General features: G+C 47.9%; 2 protein-coding genes across 3 annotated transcripts in view; one reads left to right on the forward strand and one right to left on the reverse strand.

The window, feature by feature from the left end:
* The window catches only part of barhl1a (BarH-like homeobox 1a), a 5,626-nt gene extending 3,588 nt beyond the window's left edge, over positions 1 to 2,038 (forward strand). Inside the window, exon 3 of the mRNA XM_044195809.1 lies at positions 1,187 to 2,038. Coding sequence (XP_044051744.1) covers positions 1,187 to 1,412 — 226 coding nt within the window. The 3' untranslated portion in view covers positions 1,413 to 2,038. The remainder of the gene's footprint in view (positions 1 to 1,186) is intronic.
* Positions 2,039 to 3,094: 1,056 nt separating this feature from the next.
* On the reverse strand, positions 3,095 to 24,615 carry ddx31 (DEAD (Asp-Glu-Ala-Asp) box polypeptide 31). 2 transcript variants are annotated; one of them, XM_044195777.1, is made up of 21 exons: positions 23,423 to 24,615; positions 22,428 to 22,546; positions 19,997 to 20,119; positions 19,754 to 19,890; positions 19,279 to 19,354; positions 18,992 to 19,035; positions 18,767 to 18,837; positions 18,531 to 18,640; positions 16,999 to 17,040; positions 16,353 to 16,417; positions 15,705 to 15,824; positions 15,043 to 15,149; positions 13,864 to 14,090; positions 13,363 to 13,515; positions 13,189 to 13,248; positions 12,448 to 12,498; positions 11,478 to 11,617; positions 10,560 to 10,644; positions 7,314 to 7,461; positions 6,942 to 7,224; positions 3,095 to 3,581 (listed from the first exon to the last, which is right to left on the reverse strand). In XM_044195777.1, the coding sequence occupies exons 2-21, from the start codon at positions 22,533 to 22,535 to the stop codon at positions 3,461 to 3,463; spliced, it is 2,271 nt and encodes a 756-aa protein (XP_044051712.1). In that variant the 5' UTR covers positions 22,536 to 22,546; positions 23,423 to 24,615; the 3' UTR covers positions 3,095 to 3,460. The 2 variants fall into 2 exon arrangements, with proteins under 2 accessions (XP_044051712.1, XP_044051713.1); XM_044195778.1 differs by having other exon boundaries at positions 7,314 to 7,425; positions 23,423 to 24,614.

The following is a 24,615-nucleotide window of genomic DNA, read 5'->3' on the forward strand; positions in this document are numbered from 1 at the left end:
GTCATCCTGTGTCTCCTTCTGGTCGTCCTGTGTCTCCTTCTGGTCGTCTTGTGTCTCCTCGTGGTCGTCCTGTGTCTCCTTCTGGTTGTCCTGTGTCTCCTTCTGGTTGTCCTGTGTCTCCTCCTGGTTGTCTTGTGTCTCCTCGTGGTCGTCCTGTGTCTCCTCGTGGTCGTACAAGTATCACAGAAACCAGAACAGGAGATAAAACAGTCTCAGCTCAAAGTCCATTAAGTAGCTGTTTTACGCTTTTGATCATACCACATGATCTTCATCAGTAGATGAATGATTTCCAAGGTAAAAACTCTGAACCTCAATAATAAACATAATAACTAGAATATATAAGACTTAGTTTAATTATCGTAGAAATATGATCAAAATATAAAGAACCTGAGAAAATAGTCAAATAACTAAAAAAAAAACACAAATTTAGTCTCAGAACAAAAATATTCTGTATTTCCTGCTTTAACAGTTATTTTAGTTGTCTGCCTGTCTGTCTGTCTGCCTGTCTGTCTGTCTGCCTGCCTGCCTGTCTGCCTGCCTGCCTGCCTGTCTGTCTTCAGTATCACTGTGGACAGACACATGTGAGACATTTCCTGATTAATAATGCACGCTGTGTGATCAATAATTCAGCAGTGTGTGCTGTAATTCATGATCAATAATTAATGCAGAAACAAATCTGGAGCTTTTAGTGCAGAATCACAGCGGCCAGAGAGCAGGCGGGGCACGCAGCACTGATTTCTTATTTATTGATTTATTTTTATTGTTCCATGCCCGCGAGAATCCTGCGCTGCGATTGGCTGGAGGTCTAAATTTATCATCAATAAGCTCCACAGCGGACAGTTCGGGTCCGATGTTCTCGACTTTATTCACGTTATCTTTTGGAAGAGTTTTGTTTTTCTGTTAAGAAATGAAATATAAGAACGAAGATGAAAGCAAACACTTTTTAATGAATCTTGTTTTTTAATTGTTAAATAACAACGTAACTGATATTTCATCTTGTGCACACAAGAAAATCATTTCTGTACATGAAATAAACCCGCTCGCAGAAAAGAAGAGCTCCTTTATTACCAGGTCACTTGTACGAATAAGATTAAATAAATTATAATAAATCTTCAGCACAGTGTTATTTTCTTGGTAAGTTGATATTTTTGTAAATATAACGAGAGATTTGTGTTTCCTCCGTCAGGACGAAGTGGAAGCGTCAGTCAGCGGTTGGTTTGGAGCTGCTGGCTGAAGCCGGCAGGATGTTCCTGCCCGCACATTACCTGTACCCTCCTGCCCCGCCCGCACTGGACCTGGACCTGTACCTGTACCGAAGCCACGTCCCCCACCACCACCCAGTCCCGCCACTGCTGCCCCGCGTCCTGACCCACATCCCCGCTGACACCAGCACACTGGGCAGACTGGGATGACGACACACAGGAACACCAAATACTCTTTACTCTTTCACTCTTTACCTAAAGTTAAGAAGACTGTTATTGGCCCTTTTCCACTGCAGGAGCTTCACGAAACGTGTCCATGGTCTCTGTTCTACGCCCGCTTTGGGGACAAGTTCCTGGAGCTGAATCTGGGCTGCTCAGGGGTGATACTGAATCCAAGTTCAGGTACTTTCAGGGGTTGGAGGCGATGACGTCGACCGCGATCGGTCGAGCAGATGAAACTTCACATCGCAACAAGGACGACTACAGCAAACACAAGTGACGGCGTTACTGCTGCGCCTGTGTGGAGCGGGACAACCTGTCCAACCTGGACAAACCAACCTGTCCAGGATTCACTAGGACGCCATTCAGACGGAGCTGCAGACCAGAAGATTTCTCAGCAATACGACGCGCAGCCGAACAAAACGGGGGAACTTTAAAACTTTGTTTTGTTCATCATCTCGATCCGTGATTCAAACACTGAACTCGTTCACCTCTGACGTCTGAAGGGAAGGAAGGCGAGCCGTCAGACGAGCTGATGGCTGGACTGGTGTTTTGAACGTGTCTGCAGTTGTTATATTTCAGTTTTTAAAAGTTTCAATAAATATGCAAATGATTCTTAATGTTTTTGTTATTTTTTGTTGTGTGTCTTGATGGTAGAAGATCACTTATTGTAAGTTTCTGATAAAACAAAGTGTAAAACTGTCCGGCCTCGAGGCGATTTTATGGACTCGACTGGTCTCTGGGGCTTTTCGATTGGACTTGTCTTTGCCTCGAGGAGGTTTTGACTCGTTTCGTCCTCACGGGTGTTCGAACTTGGACCCATCTTGCACTGGTCTAGGTCTTGTAGGGTTTTGACTCAGGTCTCTGGTCTTGGTTGAGGCAAATTCACATATAAAACACCAAAGAATTGTTGGCGGTTCGTTTTCTTTCGACTGATTGTTTCAGCCGTCCGTCCATTTGTCCAATCAGATGGCTGAACATTTAATTCAGAACCAGACATTTACAGCGCGATTAGCTGATGAAATATTAAACAGTGGCTGAAATATTGATGCTGTTAAAAGGCAGCGATTACACATCAGAACGACCTGAATATCTCCTTAAGTGCTGCAGAGTGTTTGCAGACAGCAGCTGCTTTAATAGAAACACTTTAAACAGGCTTTTATTCCGAACAGACCGACTCAAACCTCAACCTTTAAACTTCCCCTTTAGTTTTAGATTTCTATATTTGTTGGTTTATTTTGGATATTCTAGAGACGTTCACCTTGTTGTGAAGTGGTGTTAATGCGTGAGGCGTCCACACATTAACACACGAACACGCAGTACGTGAGGTGAGAGATCTGTCAGTAATGAAGCCTCGTACCCTCGTGCTCGAGCTGCTTTCCGCTGATCGCAGCTGTTCAGTCTCTGCCTGCAACGAACCTGCTGAACGTCTTCAGACCAGAACCCACACGGGGACCAAGAACTGTCACCTCAGTTCATGTCTGTCACATTCAGCAGCACAAAAGATACCAAACCAGAATCTGGATTCAGACTCAGGGACTCTGACTTGCTCTTGTTTCCCCTGCAGTATTCAGGAAGTGCCGATCAGGAGACTGAGTGGAGACTCGACACTTGTTGATGCTGGGAAACAAACATCCTGATTGGCTGAGTAAAGACGGGTCGGCGTGAGCTCCTTCAAGAGTAAAAATGCAATTTTATTTTCCAACAAAGAAAAATAAATCTTTTCACTGCTTCACCAAAGACATCCAGCTGTAGAAATACATGTTATTTATATTTGAGTATCATACAAATAAGCACGCAAACATCCTGATCACATGATTCTGAATTTGTGGGAAATGAAACAAAACAAACATCAGAAAAACACGTTCAGTCTTCGGCTCCGTTACGTTTCAACACGGAGAAGTTTCTGTGCTAGTTCTGCCAGATTGTCGTCTAACGGACTCGACTGAGAACTAAACGTCTTTCTAACAGCGAGACGTCGTCGCGCAGCTGCAGGTTGTCGCTTTGCTCATGGGCACTCCAGCTGCTGCACCTCCTCATTACTCCTCCTCCTCCTCTCCTGACGGCTTCTTTTTTTTCTTCTTCTTGGCGTCTCCTCCCTCCAGCCCGCTGGAGAACTCAGAGCGAATCAGACTGGCCTCCCTCTGCCCAGGAGGAAACCTGAGGAGGAGAAAACCATCACGTTTCAATCAAACGTTAAAATATTCAAAGCCAAAAGCTTCTGTATAAAGTGTGAAGTTACACTTCATGTTCCTGCAGCGACACGTCATGTTCCTGCAGCGACAGTTCATGTTCCTGCAGCGACACTTCATGTTCCTGCAGCGACACTTCATGTTCCTGCAGCGACACGTCATGTTCCTGCAGCAACACGTCATGTTCCTGCAGCGACACGTCATGTTCCTGCAGCGACACTTCATGTTCCTGCAGCACAGTTCATGTTCCTGCAGCGACACGTCATGTTCCTGCAGCGACACTTCATGTTCCTGCAGCGACACGTCATGTTCCTGCAGCACAGTTCATGTTCCTGCAGCGACAGTTCATGTTCCTGCAGCGACACGCATGTTCCTGCAGCACAGTTCATGTTCCTGCAGCGACACGTCATGTTCCTGCAGCAACACTTCATGTTCCTGCAGCGACACGTCAGGTTCCTGCAGCAACACTTCATGTTCCTGCAGCGACACGTCATGTTCCTGCAGCGACACTTCATGTTCCTGCAGCGACAGTTCATGTTCCTGCAGCGACACGTCATGTTCCTGCAGCGACACGTCATGTTCCTGCAGCGACACGTCATGTTCCTGCAGCGACATCGCATGTTCCTGCAGCGACACTTCATGTTCCTGCAGCGACAGTTCATGTTCCTGCAGCGACACTTCATGTTCCTGCAGCGACACGTCATGTTCCTGCAGCGACACGTCATGTTCCTGCAGCGACACTTCATGTTCCTGCAGCACAGTTCATGTTCCTGCAGCGACACGTCATGTTCCTGCAGCGACACGTCATGTTCCTGCAGCACAGTTCATGTTCCTGCAGCGACACGTCATGTTCCTGACTGACAGTTTGTGATCAACATGAAACAAAAGATGAACGACTGTTAGAAAATATCTGGTTCTTTGATAAAAAGCTGAGAAAGACTACGACTCCCAGGGTGCATTTCACTAACAAACAGCCAATCACAGAGCTTCACACTAACGGTGAGCTGAAGATAAAAGATCGGACTGATGAGGAAACAGATTTATTCACTCCCGCTCTGATTCACACCTCAGACTGACTTCTTCTCCATAGCAACAGCAGCAGAGGCTCATGGGTATTGTAGTAAGTGGAGACAGTGAGATGGAGACAGCGAAGTGGAGACAGCAGGTGGAGATCACTCCAGGTGAACGTGTAGAAAGCGACATTTGAATCTGCTGCAGTTTACAGAAGCGCAGCGAGCTAGCTCGGCTAATAGCGAACCGCTACAAACACGCTCAAACGAAGCGTCTGCACGCAGTCGGGCTGTTTCTCGTTTGTCACGAATCTTAAAATGCGGCAGATTCTTGTAAACGTCCTGCTGGCTGACACAAAGAGGCCCCTCCCCCCTCCGCCAGGTGACTTACCTGCAGTGAGTCTTCACTTCACTATTCACTGTTACTGAGTTTATACGGCGACTTTGCTGCTCTACAAACATTTAGTTTTATTTAAAATATTGAATTCTGATCCTGTTCTGAATTTATTCTCTTTTAAAAGACATTTAGAAAAAGAACCGATAAGAATATCGATAAAGAACTGAACTGATAAGGAGTATTGATAAGAGCAGCAGCATCGATAAAAGAGCGTCGCTGGGTCAGCGTGCAAACCGCCGCACTGAGGAGTCACATGACAACATGTAACTTATAATAACAGCTGCCTTTCACTGAATTTAAGTCCGTTAAAAAACACGTATCTGCACCTTTATTCCTGTTAATCCTGTAGGTGAGGCAGGTGCAGCAGAGCCACCAGGTAAAGAGTTAGTCTGAAGCCCTGCGAGCTCATTGGCTGGTGGAGCTGATCCTCCAGCCGCTGCCGTTAAAGCGCCGCAGAAGAAGAGGACGCAGTGAGACAACGCCATTGAAAGCTCAGACGATGGAAACATGAAGTTTCTGTCGGCTTCATGTGTTCGTGTGAGGAAGGCTCCAGCCTCCTCATCGCTCCGCACACAGCTGATGCTCTCAGCTCTTCGGTCTGGTTCTGGTTTCGCTTCCACGCCTCGGACAGGAAGCTCCGCTGAACGCCTCTCTCTGCTGGTCGGCAGCTCGCCGAGGTTAACTGAGGTTATTGATTAAAGGCTGCTGCTGCCAGGAGTGTGTGTGTGTGTGTGTGTGTGTGTGTGTGTGTGTGTGTGCGCAGCAGGAAGTCTTGTGCTAGCAGCCCGACTCTCTGTCCCGCATCAGTCTTTATCTAACCCACCGGTTCAGCACAGCTCCCCCTGCTGGTCAGAACTACAGACTAACGCTTTAAATACTCGTCTCTAACAGCTTCCTGAAAGTTTCCTGGAAAGAACTCCAGCTGTAGGAGAAACAGTGTCACGGCGGGTCCGTCCCACATACAGAGCACCACGTGGTGATTCATCCGCCGCTGAAAATAGTCCCCAACAGATGCACTATTTCCTCCTGCTGAGAAAAACTACAGCGAGCAGCTGTTTGAGGAAATCACTGAGCCTTTTAAACAGGAAGCTGTATGTCTGCGAGGTGTTTTTAAAGATTTACGTCTTCAGCAGGAACCAATGGGCTCGCAGCTGAGAGCCGCAGACAGGAAGTCGGTGTTGAGGGACGGACAAACGTGTTGGTTTGAGTCTGAACATGAGGTTTAATAACAAGAGTAAGAACAAAGGCTAACAGTACAGAACATATTTAACCAATTCTATCAGTTCACGAGGATCACCTGAACGCACCATTACACAACTGACCAGCACCCAAAGGATTGTGGGATACCGAGGAGGTGGGACACACACACCTGTAATTATGTCTCTACTGACTACTAACAGTGTGTGTGTGTGTGTGTGTGTCCATGTCCAGACAAGCCCGCTGTGAGGAGCAGCTGTTAACAACACACACACACAGTAAACATGATCTGCGACTGAAGGGAGCCGTGGCTTTAATTACGTACAGGTGTGTGTGTGTGTGTGTGTGTGTGTGTGTGTGTGTTGCTGTCAGTCATCTCAGCGGGGGGGTGTGTTAATGAGCAGAGACAGACAGACGTGTCAGACACACACACACGCAGAGCAGAGTGTGTGTGTGCCATCGCGTCACGTTAACGAGCAGCTTCTTCTCACCTGGACGAGGTGCTGCTCTGCTGATCTGATCCGCATCAGGCTGGTTACATTTCCTGTAAGCTCTTCACATTAAAAGCATCCCGCTGAAGGCTTTTAATGTGAAGCGGCGGCAGCTCTGGTCAGTAAACTGCGACGTGAAGCCGATCTGAACGCAGCGAAACGTTTACAAACAGTCTCAGACTCTCAGCTGACGGAGGGGGGGCGGCCTGAAGCGGACCGACCCGGGTCCTTACCTCTTTTCTCCAGGTCTGCCCTGTCCTGCAGTCTGGCTGCCCCTGGCCTGGTTCCGGTTCTTGACCGGACTCCCGGCCTGGTTCCGGTTCTTGTTGTGGTTCTTGTACTTGTTGTGGTTGTTGGCCCCGGGGCCCGCGGGGCCCGCGGCGGCGCTCAGGCCCTGCGGAGCGTCTCTGAGGCCGAAGCTCTTGGCGGTGTGTCCCAGGTGGAGCGAGCGGATGTGGAAGATGTGTTTGAGGTGAGCGGGGTAGGTGGTGTACGCCCGCAGGAAGGACTGCAGCGCTGGTGACATCACAGTGACATCACAGGGACACGTCAACCAACAAGGAAGAATAAAAATACGACCAAACAAACACACCGGTGTCACGTACCTTTCTTGGCGGCCTGTAACGACTGAGCGTCTGAGTGAACCGCGTTCTCGAACTCCGTCTGCAGGACGGTGGCTCGCTCCCGGGTCTCCTGCTGCAGAGCGCCGGACGAGCTCTGCCAGAGAGACGGCCGCCGGTTATTCACCACAGACTAGTGCAGGTCAAAGGTCGACACAAACAGTACATACAGTCAAATCGGCCTTCAGGTGTGACCAGCAACACCTGCAGAGCTCCATTACCAAGGGCCTGATTTACCCCCGCTGAAACCTCGTTAAAACCAGACTCTCACCTGCGTGGCCGCGAACACACCTGACACACTCTGTTGCCTAGGGCTGCAACTGATCGATTAATCCGCTGATTACTTTCTCAATCAATTCACCGCCGAGTCTATTAAATGTTAAATAGTGAAAGAAAAGCATTCACGATTCCTCCAAGGCCACCTGATGTCTTTAACGCGTTTGTTTCAGAAACTAAAATCATTGATCGATCATCGAAATAGCTGCGATTAATTTTCTGTCGATCAACTAATCGATTACTCGTTTCAGCTCTAGTGTGAACGCATGTGTGTATAAACAGAACTGCATGTATGTACGCTGATTATATCCGGCGTTTACTGCTACGTGTCCATCAGCAGCACTGTAGGCTTCCTGACCTTTTACTGCCCTGGGTTTTACCTGTCAGGCACATACAGGCTGGTTTACCAGACCACCAGGGGACCAAAGGCTTTGGGATCATCATGAGGCAGTTAATAAATGTATAGTTAATTAAAACTACAAAGTAATGAATACTAATACAAATAAAAATGTACAGGTTGACATGAAGGGGCCCGCAGCTCATTCTGTGAAGCAGGTTAATCCAGACCTGCAGGCAGCGCTCAGGGGTGAAAAAAGCACCTCGACCTCCTCTGCATGATTTCAGGGTAAAAAATAAATCTGTATTTTGATCGGGTTTGATTTACACGTCAGTCAAAGTCATAAGGCAGTAAAAACAGAACTATTTGTAGTAAAGATGCAAATATAACATCTGTCTTTAAGGATCAGGTCTCTCAGAGAAACTAAACTACATTTTGAAAAGTCGGCCTAACTTACACCCTTGATTTTTATGGAGAGTGTCATTAGCAATTTCACCATAATGTAATTTGCTAGATTGATATACATTTTTATAAATACAGGAAACATCATTTCATATTTTTTAGTATAGTTGAATAACCCCTGACGTCACTGTTCCCCCCACCCCCGAAATCTATTTAACCAACTTATTGGAGGTTCAGTAAAATGAAAAGGGAAAGTATAAAGTCTATCAATTGTTTTTACGCTCTATTTTAAGTATTTAACCATATATACACACACACACAGTATATATATATATATATATATATATATATATATAGATATATATATAGATATATATATATAGATATATATATATAGATATATATATATAGATATATCTCTATTGATGCATTCAGATCGTTGACTCGTCTGATAACTTCAGCTTCATAGGATTGTACAATAAAATGCAGCTTTCCCTCGGTAACCAAAATCTAAATGTGATCGATTACATTATCATTATCTATTGTCTATTTTGATGGCAGTGACGGGGCCCCTGCTGTCGGGCCCCTCAGCTGTGGAACTTCCTGCCTGGAGATCTCAGGAAGACGAACTCAGTGTCCTGCTTTAAATCTCGTACGGCTTTTTCTGATGTAATTATTGAAATTATTTAATCATGTTTCTATCTTAAGTTCTGGATCTTATTTGCTTTTATTATATGTTTTTATTGTAAAGCACTTTGTAACTTTGTTTTGAAAGGTGCTGTATGTATAAAGTTATTATTATTATTATTTCATAGCATAATGTAGTTCAAATGGAGCCCCAGTCCTACAACAACGAGAGACGATCAGAGAAAAGACTCAAAGAGTCCCAAACATGATGTTTGCTTCAGTATGTTTCTGAAAACAGGCTTCATGTTCAACAGATGTTTAAATAAAGGTTAATATAAACCAGTGTGATGATGTCAGAGAGTCAGCAGCCTAAATCTCTTCTGACAGTCTGAGAGTCGGCGTGTGAAGAGACACAAGCATCAGATCATCACAGAGGTCCAACATGTTTGAATCGTCAGAAACTAAAACCTGAACCTGCAGATGTTTCCTGTTTCAACCTGCTGCAGGAGTCGCATCAGGTTTCTTTATAAACCGCTTCAATGAAATTGTCTGAACCGATCCTTCACAAACACGCCCCCCCTGCTGGTTTTACTGTCACTACAAGTCTTTTTTATTCAGTCTTTGTTGGAGCTCTTCAGCCTGACACCGTCACGTTTAGGGCTTCAGAAAGAAAAAGAAACTGTGTTTGTGTTTAAAAACATTATTCTTATCACCATCAGAGAAACAGCAGGTGGTTTCACCGTCTGAGTCTCAGCTGCCTGTTGGTTCAGACTCTCAGTACAGAGTCCAGTCTCCAGACTGAGCAGAACCCTGGAACCCACAGCAGTCTTCCAAAAACCTTGGACCTACTCAGAGACCCCCAGTACTCCACTCCAAACCTAAGGGACCCCAGAAACCCCTTTAGAGTCTCTGTGATTCCCACGAACCAGGAAACCAAAAGGTTCCTGAAATCCTGGAATCCTTACAGAACACTGGGACTCCCCTAATATCCCCTCACAGACACCTGGAACCTCCAAATACACCATTGGGAAACCCTAACGGGCAACTGGAACCTCAACAAAAACCCTGAAAAACCTTCAAAAGATGCTGGACCCCCCTTATGAAACCTTTAAACACCTCAAACATCCCTTTAATCTTTTTGAGAAGCCCATGAATGGCTTTAAAGACCAACAGAACTCCATCAGAAACACTGAAATCCCTTAAATACACCACTGGGATAACCTGAAGGGCAACCGGAACCTCAACAAAGTACCCAAGGTTTACCTCAAATACCCCGGGCATCTCCTTCCCAAACAAACACAACACAAAGAGCAGCACCATCCCTCAAAGTGTCTCGGAGTTCCTTTAAAGTGTAGTGGAACCTTAAAGATGCAAAAAAGTCTGTTTGTTTAAAAGTCTGGATACCCCCTAAAGGACCACTGAAACCCAATCAAGGGTACCAAGAACCACTCTTAAAACACCTGTAACATCCCTTGAATCGTTTAAAGGCAGCCTAACAGACCACTGGAACTCTAGAAACCCCTTCAAAAAGGCACCTCCAAATACACCTGGATCTCTGAAGCCAAGGTGTGAGGATAAAGGTGTCTTACCTTGCTGTGGTATTTGCCCCGCCCCTTGTAGGTGTCATCCATCATCAGACTGGACAGGATGTCCAGCAGCTTCATCTCTGATAGGCTGAAACACAAGAACCGCCCCTACAGTCAAAACCAGGAAGAGGACCAACAGAAATACTGTAATAGTACCATCAGTGTGGTACTACTACGAAGAGATTCAACGAGATGAATCGTGACCGTAAAACATTTGATTCAGAGCAAAAAAAGATTGGAAAACGGAAAAAAAGGCAAAGGTACAAGACTGTGTACATAAATATTTTAGGAGTGAAGGAACTACGCAGCCCATAAACCATTGCAAAGGATACCTTTCCAACAGCTTCCAACCGAACGCTGCTATCGTTCGGTTGGAAGGGTTTTTCTTGAATTTAACCTTTGACAGTATTATAGTGAAGTGATTCTGTCAGAAGGGGACATCATGGCTGCTCGGAGGTAAACGTGAACGATCGTAGAGTTCAGTGGTAGCAGTAACTCACTAGCTAAACCTGTTTTAAGTTGTAAGTGTGTAAAAGTAAAAAAAAAAAATGCTCACTAGCCGTTTGGGGGTTTGCGTTCGCGGATGCAGTAAACATTTCCATGGTAACAGCTAGCTCCACCAATCAGAGACTTTGCTGTTACACTTTAGGATTGTGGGTAGTGTAGTACTTCTCCATGATATCGTGAATAAAACGTGTTTTTCTTCATACAGACCTACAGCAGCGTATACCATCGTTTCACAATCTCACAGCTCGTGGTAAGTCTGCCTTGGATGGTTACGACATTATGGCGAATCATCAAAATCCTCTATTTTTCACTTCCAGAAGCTCACTGAGCGGTGGTGGTAACTGACATGGTGTCCTACACGTATTTTGATGCAGTCAGAAGTTGATTTGCTTTGATGGCTGTCAGTCAACAGACCTGATGTTGTGATTGGCCAGCTCGGTGATGAAGGCGGTCTCAGCGGGAGTGAGGAAGATGAGGCTGCTTCCTCTTCCTCCGATACGAGCCGTCCGACCGACACGATGAACGTACTCTGCTGCTGCCGACGGAGGAGTGTACTGAAAACACACAAAGTGATGTTGTTAAGCAGTAACTGTAGTAGTGTTGTGTAGTGCTTTTTAACCACACCCACAAAAGGATCCTATGCTTTGATTGGCTGGAAGGTGTTCATTATTTCCAGGCATGGATGGATTACTGAACCGGCCTACTGGGCGCAGGCTCGGACCGCAAAGAGACACTCGCTCCCGTGTGCTCATCACAACATGATGATGATCAGATGATCTTAACCACTGATTGGAAGAGAAAACCCTGAACTGAACTCTCTAATCCTTACTCGCCCTGTGAAACTGTGTGTACTCAGCTATGGCAAGAAAAGTTTGTGTTTTCCTGTCCTAACTGTAGTTCCCAAACTGTGGCTCGGGGCCTCAAGCGGTCTCCAAAATAAATCTGAGGGGTCACAAGATCACTATCTTCTTCTTAACAAGTCATTTTTGGTGGAAACTTGAGTCCTTAAAGTCTTATTTTCTTAATTTGTTTTTACCAATCTGCTACTGCAGTGAGAACATTTCTACTTGTTTCTAAAATCACGTTTCATTTGTCTGCATTCTATATAAAATATATATATTGTATAAAAAAATAAAACAGTGCACCAACCTGCAGTAATTATTAAAGGAAGAAAGAAAAAATGTTTACATAAAGTTACACAAAACTGTTGACTTTAACAAATTTATGCTTTTCACCTCTTTCAGCCTCTAAAAACCCTTCAAATGAAACAATCTGAGAAGTGAAAATCACTTTTTGTTTGAACTGCATGCTGAGACAAGTTGTTGGATTTAGACATTATTTAATATTAAGGGGTCACAAGACCACTGCTGCCATAAATAATTACCTGAACGATCCAGGTGACCTGAGGAAGGTCCAGACCTCTGGCTGCTACATCCTGAAACACATATTTTTATAACATAAATACAGTGGTGTGAAAAAGTGTTTGCCCCCTTCCTCATTTTTAAATTTTTTTTTGCATGTTTGTCCACCTCTGAATGGCTGAAGAAGAACAAAATGAAGACTTTGGAGCGGCCTAGTCAAAGTCCTGACCTGAATCCTATTGTGATGCTGTGGCGTGACCTTAAAAAGGCAGTTCATGCTCGAAAACCCTCCAATGTGGCTGAATTACAACAATTCTGCAAAGATGAGTGGGCCAAAACTCCTCCACAGCGCTGTAAAAGACTCACTGCAAGTTATCGCAAACGCTTGATTGCAGTTGTTGCTGCTAAGGGTGGAGCAACCAGTTATTAGGTTTAGGGGGCAATCACTTTTTCACACAGGGCCATGTAGGTTTGGATTTTATTTTCCCCTTAATAATAACAACCTTCATTTAAAAACTGCATTTTGTGTTTACTTGTGTTATCTTTGACTAATATTTAAATTTGTTTGTTGATCTGAAACATTTAAGTGACAAACATGCAAAAAAATAAGAAATCAGGAAGGCAAACACTTTTTCACACCGCTGTATAACACATAGTGTAACATATGTTGGATATGCTGCAGTATTTGTTTTGGGTGGTTGTGACGGGGGCACGAACAGACCTGAGAACTAACACAGACAGCATGGTGAAACAGAAACACTGACCGTACACAGCAGGACTCCAGACTGAGACACTGCAAACTGCTGGAAGACCTCTGAGCGCTCCTGGAGGAGAAAACAAACACACCCACGCTGACTGCCAGCTGATCACGAAAACACGCAAACACTGAGGAGCAGAGAAACACTGGATTTTCACCAGACAGCAAAAGACGGTCCTACCTCCTGTTTCATGTTGCCATGGAGACGCAGGAAGCTGAGCTGAGGCTTTTGATTGGTCGAGGGCCCAGAGAGGACGGAGGTGAAGAGAGAGTGGAGGAACTCGACGGCCTCGCAGCTCGAGACGAAGACGATGAGTTTGTTGTTCTGAGAAAACTGAACAACAACAACGACAGACCGTCAGTTCATGACGGTGACAGTTTACTGCCAATCTGCTGTCAACCAATCAGGCTGCTGCAACTAAAAATGACCTGAGCCATTCCCCTGATCTAAACGATTTGACGGAAACTAGACTTGCAAGTGAGTATTTGCACCAAATTTGGTATCATATGGCGAAAGTATCGGTGATCTTAGTTGAGCTGAAACGATCAGGAAGGAGATTTACAGGAAATCTGGTCATATATTATATATATATATATATATATATATATATATATATATATATATATACACACACACATAAACTGTATATTCATATTACAAATATATATTTTTATTGTCTACCTTGCATTTGTCCAGTATGAAAGCAGCCAGACAGACCAGTCTGATCTTACTGGGAACCACCACCACAAACTGCTTCAGAGCCTCTGGTACAGCAAAGCTCTCTGATTGGCTGGCTGTGCTGGGGTCAGAGGTCACGGTAGAGCTGGTAGTGAGGTCAGAGGAGGCGGGGCCAGACACGTGGACGTTGACTGGGTCGTTAAGACAAACATCCGCTAACCGAGTCACACCTGAAACACAGCAGGCAAGACAGACGGCATCAGTAAGCAAAGCAGTCCGCTGCGTGGAAACAGTCACTTTGCTGCCGAGACTGCAGGACGTTCACAGAGAGACGGCAGAGTGGCGGCAGTGTGGCGTGCCCGGGGGACGGGTACACGGGCATCAAAGGCATCACACAATCTCAATACTTTGAACTTGGTGTGTTTGTTCTTGTTCATGTACTATATTCCTTTTTATGATATGGTGTTATGTTTTCTGGGTAACCCTCAGCATCATGTTAGATATATATGACGGAAACTGTGGATTGTATATCGAAAAACTTTTGTACCCAATAAACAACAAGTTGCAAAAAAAAAAGAGAAACACAGCAGGATGTTATACTGGTTTCTGTTTGTCCAGCTGCTGATCCATGATCCGGCTGAACACCAGCTACTGTTTCTGTTCAATGAAAAACACTTTGACAGGATTTTCTCTGAATCAGAGAAAGAGACGATGCAGAACCTGCCTGAGAATCCTGCTGTTTCTAAGTTTCCTTCAGTCTCACAGTGATCCAGAGACAGCTGTCTGTCCGTCCACGGGTCCACTGCAGACAGGAGCTGCTGACTGCTGGTTCGGCTGCTTTAATGGGACAGTTTGACTAAATACAAGAATGCACAACAAATATAGGCGTATATATATATGTATATATATATATATATGTATATATATATATATGTGCGCATCTTGAAGGTGGGGGCAGTTGTCTCAACTTTGTCTGAGAAACCCGACTTTAAACAATATAAAATATATATATATATATATATATATATATATATATGAGTATATAGTATATGAAGTAAAGTGACCTCCAAGGAGAAAATAGTTTAAATAAAGAATTAAAATAAAAAAATAAAGAAAACAGAAAAATAAGATGCATCACGTTAAGATGCAGCAACGAGTTCACAGAGAGTTTTTAGTTTTTACCGTGAGTCAGTGTAGCCGACAGCAGGACGTTCTGTCTGCTCGGTCCTGTAGAGTTCAGACTGTTTAATATGACGGTCAGATCCTTCTCAAAACCCAGGTCCAACGTCCTGAACACACACACACACACACACACACACACACACACACACACACACACAGATCATCGACACTGTGCAGAAATCTTTATCGAAATTGTTACCAGACGCTCAAAACGTGTAGAAGTTGTCTCGTCATGTTTTGGAGACACAGGAGGGAAAAAGTAACTGCTGCTAAAACCACAACGTCTCCTTTTAACATGTGCGTTTCTACACCTGTTCAATATCCAACACGTATGTGCAGGTGTTTCAACGGTGGAGTCTATGCGAGCAGTTTCCCAGGAGAAAAGCAAATACTTTGTGTGGATCTGTAACTCCAGACAGAACTGACATGGAGTTCCTCAGGGCTCGATTCTTGATCCACTTCTGTTTAACCTCGACATGCTTCCGCCAGCTCAGATCATGAAAAACAACCAAATCTCTTTCCATAATGACACAGATGACACTGACGTCTGTATCGCTGCGGGCATGTTAAAGTCCTGCGTCCTCCTGATTAAAACGTTCACACACTTTGCTGTAGAAATAAAGGAAACATTCATATCAACGTAAGCGTGAAACGTGAGTTACCGGTCGGCCTCGTCCAGGATCAGCCAGCGAACAGCACTGAAGGCGATGCTCAGAGTGTTCTTGATGTGATCCACCAGACGTCCTGGGGTTGAAACCAGGATGTTGATGCCTTTACGTAGCCTGAAGAGAGAGGTCAGTCAGTTATAATGTTATACTGAGCTCCAGAGGACCAACTCTTGACACATTAATGACTCCATGATCTTTCCTCTAGCGCCCCCCTCAGGACAAACGTTATATGTTTAGCTCCACGGCTGTAAGAACAGGTGAATCATCAGCTTGTTGTTTGTTCAGGCTGTGGCTGTAATGAACGCTGCAGCCTCGAGGGGACCGACTTCCCCAGCTGTGAGAAGAGATTCATCTCTGTTTTGGGGCAACAGAATCTTTACAACCTCTTCCAGGACTCCTGGAAACTCATTAAGGACTCCTTTAACTCCTCAAGGACCTTCAGGGCTCTAGACCTTCTTCAGGGACTCTTTCCTCAAGATCCCTAGCACTTCCTCTATTACTCCTTCTCAAGGCCAATTAAAAGTTCCTCATGGAATCCTTGAACCTACTCAAGGACCTCTAGCAGCACTTTAGGCAAAAAGTGCAGAAGGAGAAGAAGAGGAGGAGGACTGGAGGAGGAGCAGGTGAGTACAGGTGCTGTACCTGGCCTTCTCTGCTTTCCTCTTCTCTCCTCCCATCAGGACGCCCGGGACGATCCAGGTAAACGGCTTCAGAGAGAGAGAGACAAAACACCTGAATCAGCTGTTGCTATTAACAACACTTCCTGCAGCTCCTTCACAGTAAAAGTCTTCCTGAACGGTTACTGTGAAGCAGCTGGAGGCCCCGGTCTGGGGCTGGAACCAGTCCTGAACACCGGCCCCTCTTTACTGCTGCGATTAGCGCTGAAACCATTAGCTGATTAATCAGAAAATTAATCAGCAGCTGTTTCGTTAAACGAACAGTTGTTGATGTCATTTTTCAAGCAAAAACTGATGAAGGCCATGACAAGTGACTGAAAGCTCTGGTGATTAGGATTTCTTGTCAAATTGCTGTTCAGGTTTTCGTGCCTTGTTTCAGGCTCTGGAGCGACTGACCTTTGACCCTCAACGTGTCGCTGCAGTTTCTAACATGCAGAGTAAACGCTGGCACTCGCGAGGTAGGGTTCGTGCTCGGCTCTGATTGGTGCATTCAGGAAAAGGGGTGGTGCTTAGGATCAGTTGATTAGGAGTAAAACATAATCTGATATAACAACCAATTTCAGTATTGATAATCTGGAGCCAGTAACAACCAGAGAGATATGTTTTATTACCTTCAGAAGCTTCTGGAAGGTCTGAAACGTCTGCTGGGCGAGCTGACAGACAGACAGGCAGACAGACAGGCAGACAGACAGGCAGACAGACAGGCAGACAGAGAGACAGACGGACAGGCAGGCAGAGAGACAGACAGACAGACAGACAGACAGACAGACAGAGAGACAGACAGAGAGACAGACAGACAGGCAGGCAGGGAGACAGGCAGACAGACAGTTAGACAGAGAGACAGACAGAGAGACAGACAGGCAGGCAGGCAGGCAGGCAGGCAGGCAGACAGACAGACAGACAGACAGACAGACAGACAGACAGGCAGAGGCAGGCAGGCAGGCAGGCAGGCAGACAGACAGACAGACAGACAGACAGACAGACAGGCAGGCAGACAGACAGACAGGCAGGCAGGCAGACAGACAGAAACGCAGACAGACAGACAGACAGACAGACAGACAGGCAGGCAGGCAGGCAGGCAGACAGACAGACACGCAGACAGGCAGACAGACAGACAGACAGAGAGACAGACAGACAGGCAGACGGACAGGCAGGCAGAGAGACAGACAGACAGACAGACAGGCAGACAGACAGGCAGACAGGCAGGCAGACAGGCAGGCAGACAGGCAGGCAGACAGACAGACAGAGAGACAGACAGACAGAGAGACAGACAGAGAGACAGACAGACAGGCAGGCAGGGAGACAGGCAGACAGACAGTTAGACAGAGAGACAGACAGAGAGACAGACAGGCAGGCAGGCAGGCAGGCAGAGAGACAGACAGACAGACAGGCAGACAGACAGAGAGACAGACAGACAGGCAGACAGGCAGGCAGACAGACAGACAGACAGGCAGGCAGGCAGGCAGGCAGGCAGGCAGGCAGACAGACAGACACGCAGACAGGCAGGCAGACAGACAGACAGACACGCAGACAGGCAGGCAGGCAGACAGACAGACAGACAGACACGCAGACAGGCAGGCAGGCAGACAGACAGACAGACAGACAGGCAGGCAGACAGGCAGGCAGACAGACAGACAGACAGACAGACAGACAGACAGACAGGCAGACAGGCAGGCAGACAGACAGACAGACAGACAGACAGACAGGTGGAGAGTTAGTGAATCATGTTTAAACAGGTGAACCTGCTCTTTACATCTTCAGTCTTTGAGCTTCACCTTAAAGGAACAGTTCAACATTTTGAAGCTGGAGCCAGGTCGTGGTTAGCTTAGCTTAGCATAAAGACTGGAAACAGGGGGAAACAGCTAGCCTGGCTCTGTCCAGCACCTCAAAGATCACCGATTAACCTGCTGGACCTGGTTTGTTTAATCCGAACACAACCGGAGATGTTGGTCGGACAAAACGAGACGTCACTTTGGACTGAGAAGGTCAGAACAGTCTGCTGACATTTTATAGACTAAACAATGAATGTATTGATCATAAAACTAATTGTCAGATGAATCAATAATGAAACGAGTCGCAGCTCTATGGAACATTTCGTCGTTTACATGAAGGCAACAGGAGCGGGTGTTTAATCAGAACGAACCTCTCTGGTCGGGACGATGATGACGGCCAGAGGACCGTCGGACCTGCTGACCTTCGGCCGAACCGCCTGCAGACTCTGAACCAGGGGGACGGCGTAGGACAGGGTCTTACCTGCAGAGACACGTCCAGCCGTCACTGACTGACTCCGGTTCACGTTGTTCGCGTCCACGGAGACGAGTTACAGCCACGAGTCAGAAAACAGTGTGTTCAAGCGTTTAAAATGTGTGTGTGTGTCACCTGAGCCCGTCTGAGATCGAACTACGGCGTCTCGTCCCGACAGAAGAACTGGAATAGTCTGTTTCTGAACACTGAGCGCACACACACACACGCACACGCACACACACACACACACACACAGTAACACCAATGTCAGGGTTAAGACCTGGGTTCAGTCTCACAGGTAATGAATGCAGGTCAGTGGAATGTGTGTGTGTGTGTGTGTGTGTGTGTGTGTGAACTCACCTGGTCACTGTGGAAACATTCAGGACTTTGTTCAGTGTGGCCACCTGGTGGACAGAAACCAGCCAATCAGAACACAGAACACCCAGAACGCACTGATCATTTATTATATATTTTCGGAATGTGAGGACATTTTGGCCGGTCCTCACAAAGATGGAAGTACAAGGATGTGTGTGTGTGTTACCAGGTGTGTGTGTGTGTGTTACCAGGTGTGTGTGTGTGTGTGTGTGTGTGTGTGTGTGTGTTACCAGGTGTGTGTGTGTGTGTGTGTGTGTGTGTGTGTGTGTTACCAGGTGTGGGTGCAGGTCCAGGTCTGAAAATGAGTCACTGGTGAAAATCTTCTCCTTTAACTGAGAGACAACAGGCCTGGAGGAGGAGGAGGAGGAGGAGGAGGAGGAGATGAAGGAGGGAGGAGGAGATGAAGGAGGGAGGGGGAGATGAAGGAGGGAGGAGGAGGAGATGAAGGAGGGAGGAGGAGGAGGAGATGAAGGAGGGAGGAGGAGATGAAGGAGGGAGGGGGAGATGGGAGGGGAGGATGAAGGAGGGAGGAGGAGGAGGAGATGAAGGAGGGAGGAGGAGGAGGAGATGAAGGAGGGAGGAGGAGGAGGAGGAGAAAGTTCATTAGAGACTGATTAAATATCTGATTGATTAATAAACAGGATCGATCAGCAATATCTAAGAAAAGGTGACGTCAGCTGGCTCTGATATGAACCAATCAGAATCAGAGGGCGGTCTGTTCAGCCAATCAGAGGAGGAGCTGCGTACCTGTGGATCTCGGGGATATCTGGGTTGTGTTTGAACAGGGAGGAGGTCTTGATGCTGCTCCTTCCTGTTTCCTTCGCTCCATCCTTCTCCTTCGTCTTCGTCTTCTTCTTCGGTGGTGCCTGCTCAGTGGCTGGAGACTGGACGACACAGGGTTAATAATTATTAATAATAATAATAAAAACAATACTGCGGAGACAATGTTTCCCTCAGGTGACTGGTGAGACAGGTGTGAGCAGTGTTTACCTGAGTGTCTGCGGGAGGAGGGGCTTCAGCCTCCGGCTCCTCCTCCTCTGCTGTGTCACTGAGCTGCCGTCTCCTCTGCTCCTCTGAGGAGCTGAGCCTCCTCTTCTCTGCTCGCTGCTTCTTCTGGAGGTCGGACAGAGAAACAAACTCACCTGAGACTCAGGTGAGACTCAGCTGAGTCTCAGGTGGGCGGAACCTGGACTGACCTGACCTGAGAGACACGATCAGCTGGAACATGAAGAGCGTAAACAGGAAACCTGTTTTAGACAGCGCACGAAGCTCGTCGCACAATGATCAGGGTTCATCTGTTGGTACGACGCAGGGCTGGACTACAAAAAGGGCCGAGACCCCGAGGCCTCCGGGCCCCAGACCTCCGGGCCCCAGACCTCCGGGGCTCCAGGCCTCCGGGCCCCAGGCCTCGGGGCCCCAGGCCTCCGGGCCCCAGACCTCCGGGCCCCAGACCTCCGGGGCTCCAGGCCTCCGGGCCCCAGGCCTCGGGGCCCCAGACCTCGGGGCCCCAGACCTCCGGGCCCCAGACCTCCGGGGCCCCAGACCTCGGGGGCCCCAGACAGGTTAATGTGGCCGTGGTGAATGTTCAGTGAGCGCTCGGTGTTTGACATGCGGCCGAAGTGAAGACAGAAACAAGTCGATTCAAGTCCAACAAACACCGACCGCAGCGTAACACACAAGGACGGGAGGAGCGAAGGAGCAGCGAAGGAGCAGCGAAGGAAAGGAGCAGCAAAGGACGGGAGGAGCGAAGGACGGGGGAGCGAAGGAGCAGCAAAGGAAAGGAGCAGCAAAGGAAGGGAGGAGCGAAGGACGGGGGAGCGAAGGAGCAGCAAAGGAGGAGCGAAGGAAAGGAGTAGCAAAGGACGGGAGGAGCGAAGGAGCAGCGAAGGAGCAGCGAAGGAAAGGAGCAGCAAAGGACGGGAGGAGCGAAGGAGCAGCGAAGGAAAGGAGCAGCAAAGGAAGGGAGGAGCGAAGGACGGGGGAGAGAAGGAGCAGCAAAGGAGGAGCGAAGGAAAGGAGTAGCAAAGGACGGGAGGAGCGAAGGACGGGGGAGCGAAGGAGCAGCAAAGGAGGAGCGAAGGAAAGGAGCAGCAAAGGACGGAGGAGCGAAGGAGCAGCAAAGGAGCAGCAAAGGAGGAGCGAAGGAAAGGAGCAGCAAAGGACGGGAGGAGCGAAGGAGCAGCGAAGGAGCAGCAAAGGAGCAGCGAAGGAAAGGAGCAGCAAAGGACGGGAGGAGCGAAGGAGCAGCGAAGGAGCAGCGAAGGAAAGGAGCAGCAAAGGACGGGAGGAGTGAAGGAGCAGCGAAGGAAAGGAGCAGCAAAGGACGGGAGGAGCGAAGGACGGGGGAGCGAAGGAGCAGCAAAGGACGGAGGAGCGAAGGACGGGGAGCGAAGCGAAGGAGCAGCAAAGGAGGAGCGGAAGGAAAGGAGCAGCAAAGGACGGGAGGAGCGAAGGAGCAGCGAAGGAGCAGCGAAGGAAAGGAGCAGCAAAGGACGGGAGGAGCGAAGGACGGGGGAGCGAAGGAGCAGCAAAGGAGGAGCGAAGGAAAGGAGCAGCAAAGGACGGGAGGAGCGCGAAGGACGGGGAGCGAAGGAGCAGCAAAGGAGGAGTGAAGGAAAGGAGCAGCAAAGGATGGTAGGAGCGAAGGACGGGGAGCCGAAGGAGCAGCAAAGGAGGAGCGAAGAAAGGAGCAGCAAAGGGACGGAGGAGCGAAGGAGCAGCGAAGGAAAGGAGCAGCAAAGGACGGGAGGAGCGAAGGAGCAGCGAAGGAGGAGCGAAGGAAAGGAGCAGCAAAGGACGGGAGGAGCGAAGGACGGGGGAGCGAAGGAGCAGCAGAGGAGGAGCGAAGGAAAGGAGCAGCAAAGGACGGGAAGAGCGAAGGACGGGGAGCGAAGAAGCAGCAAAGGAGGAGCGAAGGAAAGGAGCAGCAAAGGACGGAGGAGCGAAGGAGCAGCAAAGGAGGAATGAAGGAAGGGAGGAGCGAAGGAGGAGCGAAGAAGGAGGAGCAAAGGAGGAGCGGAGGAAGGGGGAGGGAAAGCTTGTTAATGATTGATTTGATACGTGATCGATCAGCAGGAGGAGCAGCAGGAGGAGCAGCAGAGAGGAGCAGCAGGAGGAGCAGCAGAGTGGAGCAGCAGAGAGGAGCAGCAGGAGGAGCAGCAGAGAGGAGCAGCAGGAGGAGCAGCAGGAGGAGCAGCAGAGTGGAGCAGCAGAGAGGAGCAGCAGGAGGAGCAGCAGAGAGGAGCAGCAGAGTGGAGCAGCAGGAGGAGCAGCAGGAGGAGCAGCAGAGAGGAGCAGCAGGAGGAGCAGCAGGAGGAGCAGCAGGAGGTTTTGCGGCTCAGTGTTGGGAGGACGCCTGCAGCTGATGGAGCTGCTGTTTCTCCGACAGGAGGAATTGAACGCGACGTCAGCTGATACTCACTGTGGCCCATCTCTGCTGAGCAGTCAGAGGCTTCCTCCTGGATGATGAAGAGGAGGAGAAACTGCTGCTGATGTTCAGGCACAGCTGGTCCTCTGCTGATGACGTCATCACCAACACACCTGATCCACAGACAGACAGGTTACAGTCAGATTACTTAAATGGATTTAATGATTTCAGACTCGAACCAAACTTCATTCAAAAAACAGCATGATATCAAACATTAATCATTAACTATGCAGCTGTATATTCAGCATGTGTACGATCCAACAAACAGCTCATCGTTTTCAACTGCTTCACTGTCACCACGCAGATTACACACATTATTATTATTATTATTATTATTATATTTGAGGAGGAAAGTAGCAAAGTCATGTATCCACAATTGACATAAGATAAGCTTATAAACTGATACACCACTGTAGTTAGATAGCATTACAGTACGCAGCGTTAGCACATGGACAACCTATTTTATTAAAACCACAGACGGTTGATTTATTTGACTTGTGCCGAACTAAAGAGTGACCCTTGTCAGTGTGTTCAGGGTTCATTGGCATATTTTATGACCTATGTTTCACTGGCTGACAGGTAAGGAGACGTTAAACTGACACGTTTCTGAATGGAGTCCGGCGTGACGCACGGAAGGATCAGCGTCCGCTAAAGCTAGCCTGTTTAGCAATGTTAGCGCTGACTTAAAAACAGTAAAGAAGCACAAACGAGCAAAATGTGTCATAAGAACATTTATGATGTTAAACTTCCACAAAATAACAAGATCAGCTCCACGCACACACACACACACACACACACACACACACACACACACACACACACACACACACACACACACAAACAAACACGTGTGTGTGTGTGTCTCAGGCTCAGTTGTAGCGCAGCAGCTAATGCTAGCCGCATGCTAACAGCAGCTGCTTCAGGCTGAACATGTGAAGAAAAGCAGTGAAACAAAGAAAAAGAGAAAAGGAGAAACTGCACGAACTCACCGTGGAAGATCACCAACGCGCGTGGGGAACTCTTCCTGGTTCGTCACGGAAGCCCCGCCTCCTTCACAGCTGATTTAGTGGACATGCGCAGTAGCTTCACTTCTTATTTTGAAAGTTTTTTGTTCACACAGCGACAGGAAATATTTTCAAAACTCACATATAAACACATGAGTTCTAACTCTGAGTAATTCTTCTTGTTGGAAACAAACAAACAAAAAGAGCAAAGCTGAGGGAGTCAGTCAGGGTCCACATGGACTCTGCAGGTTCAGGTCTCAGGCTGAAACTGTTTGTTCCAGAATGAACTGAAGCAGGGTTCATTCCGTCTCTGCGGGTCCGGGATCAGGACCCGAGTCAGGCAGCGGGTCAGTCTGACCTGCAGGAACTTTACTCAAGTACTGCACTTAAATACGGACCAGAGGGTAGATCACCAGACCTGGTCCGAGAGGGAACGTGAGGCTGGTAAGACCCGGTCCAAAATAGACCCAAAGATAACTAGACCCGATCTACAAGGGACCCAAGCACAGTCAGACCCAGTCTGAAACCAGAACTGAGGTTAATTAGACCTGATCCAGAAGGGGCCTGAGGACACACTGACACACAGACCTGAGACCTGCTGGACCAGATCCACTTATTGTAATTTGGACTCGGCCCAATTCGGGTCCTGGGTCGGGTCTTTGTTTCTAGGAGTCTCGTGGACCTGTGAAGACCTCCAGTCTATAATGACATCTGAACAGGGGGGGCCCAGACCAGCAGAGTCCGTCTGGGCTCGATGCTGGCGGTCGGTGCCTTGCTCCGAGGCCTCCCGGCAGGACGAGCGGAGCGTCGGAGACAAACCGTCCATCATCTCCTCAGCAGCCGTCACGTCCCGTTCCCCTCCCGCTCCGCGCCCCGCTGTCCACGGGAAGGCTTAAAAATAGAGCTGTCAATCAAGCGGCGAGCCCGGCGCCGCTGGGACTCGGGCCGCCGCGCAGGAGGAGTAATTATAGTCATTTACCAAAATCAGCACTTTGAAACGGCGGCGGAGCGTCTGTGTGGCGGAGCGGCTCAGCGAACAGACGGGACGAGATGTTTCAACATGAAGGTCTGAAGGAAACGTCCCAAACTGTGATAACTGCTTTCAGATCAGATCAGAGCCGCTGCTGAGCGGCCTGACAGGAGACAGCTGCTGTCTGTCTGTCTGTCTGACAGGAGAC

Source organism: Siniperca chuatsi, linkage group LG5, assembly GCF_020085105.1.
Source record: "Siniperca chuatsi isolate FFG_IHB_CAS linkage group LG5, ASM2008510v1, whole genome shotgun sequence".
In the NCBI taxonomy this organism is placed as follows: Eukaryota; Metazoa; Chordata; class Actinopteri; order Centrarchiformes; family Sinipercidae; genus Siniperca; species Siniperca chuatsi.

Coding starts and splice junctions, on each gene's coding strand:
- ddx31 (XM_044195777.1), bottom strand. CDS start 22,535: ATGACGTCATCAGCAGAGGACCAGCTGTGCCTGAACATCAGCAGCAGT. Junction 14,091..15,042: donor GTCGGCTACACTGACTCACG/GTAAAAACTAAA, acceptor GCTGTGTTTCAG/GTGTGACTCGGTTAGCGGAT. Junction 13,249..13,362: donor ATGGCAACATGAAACAGGAG/GTAGGACCGTCT, acceptor TTTCTCCTCCAG/GAGCGCTCAGAGGTCTTCCA.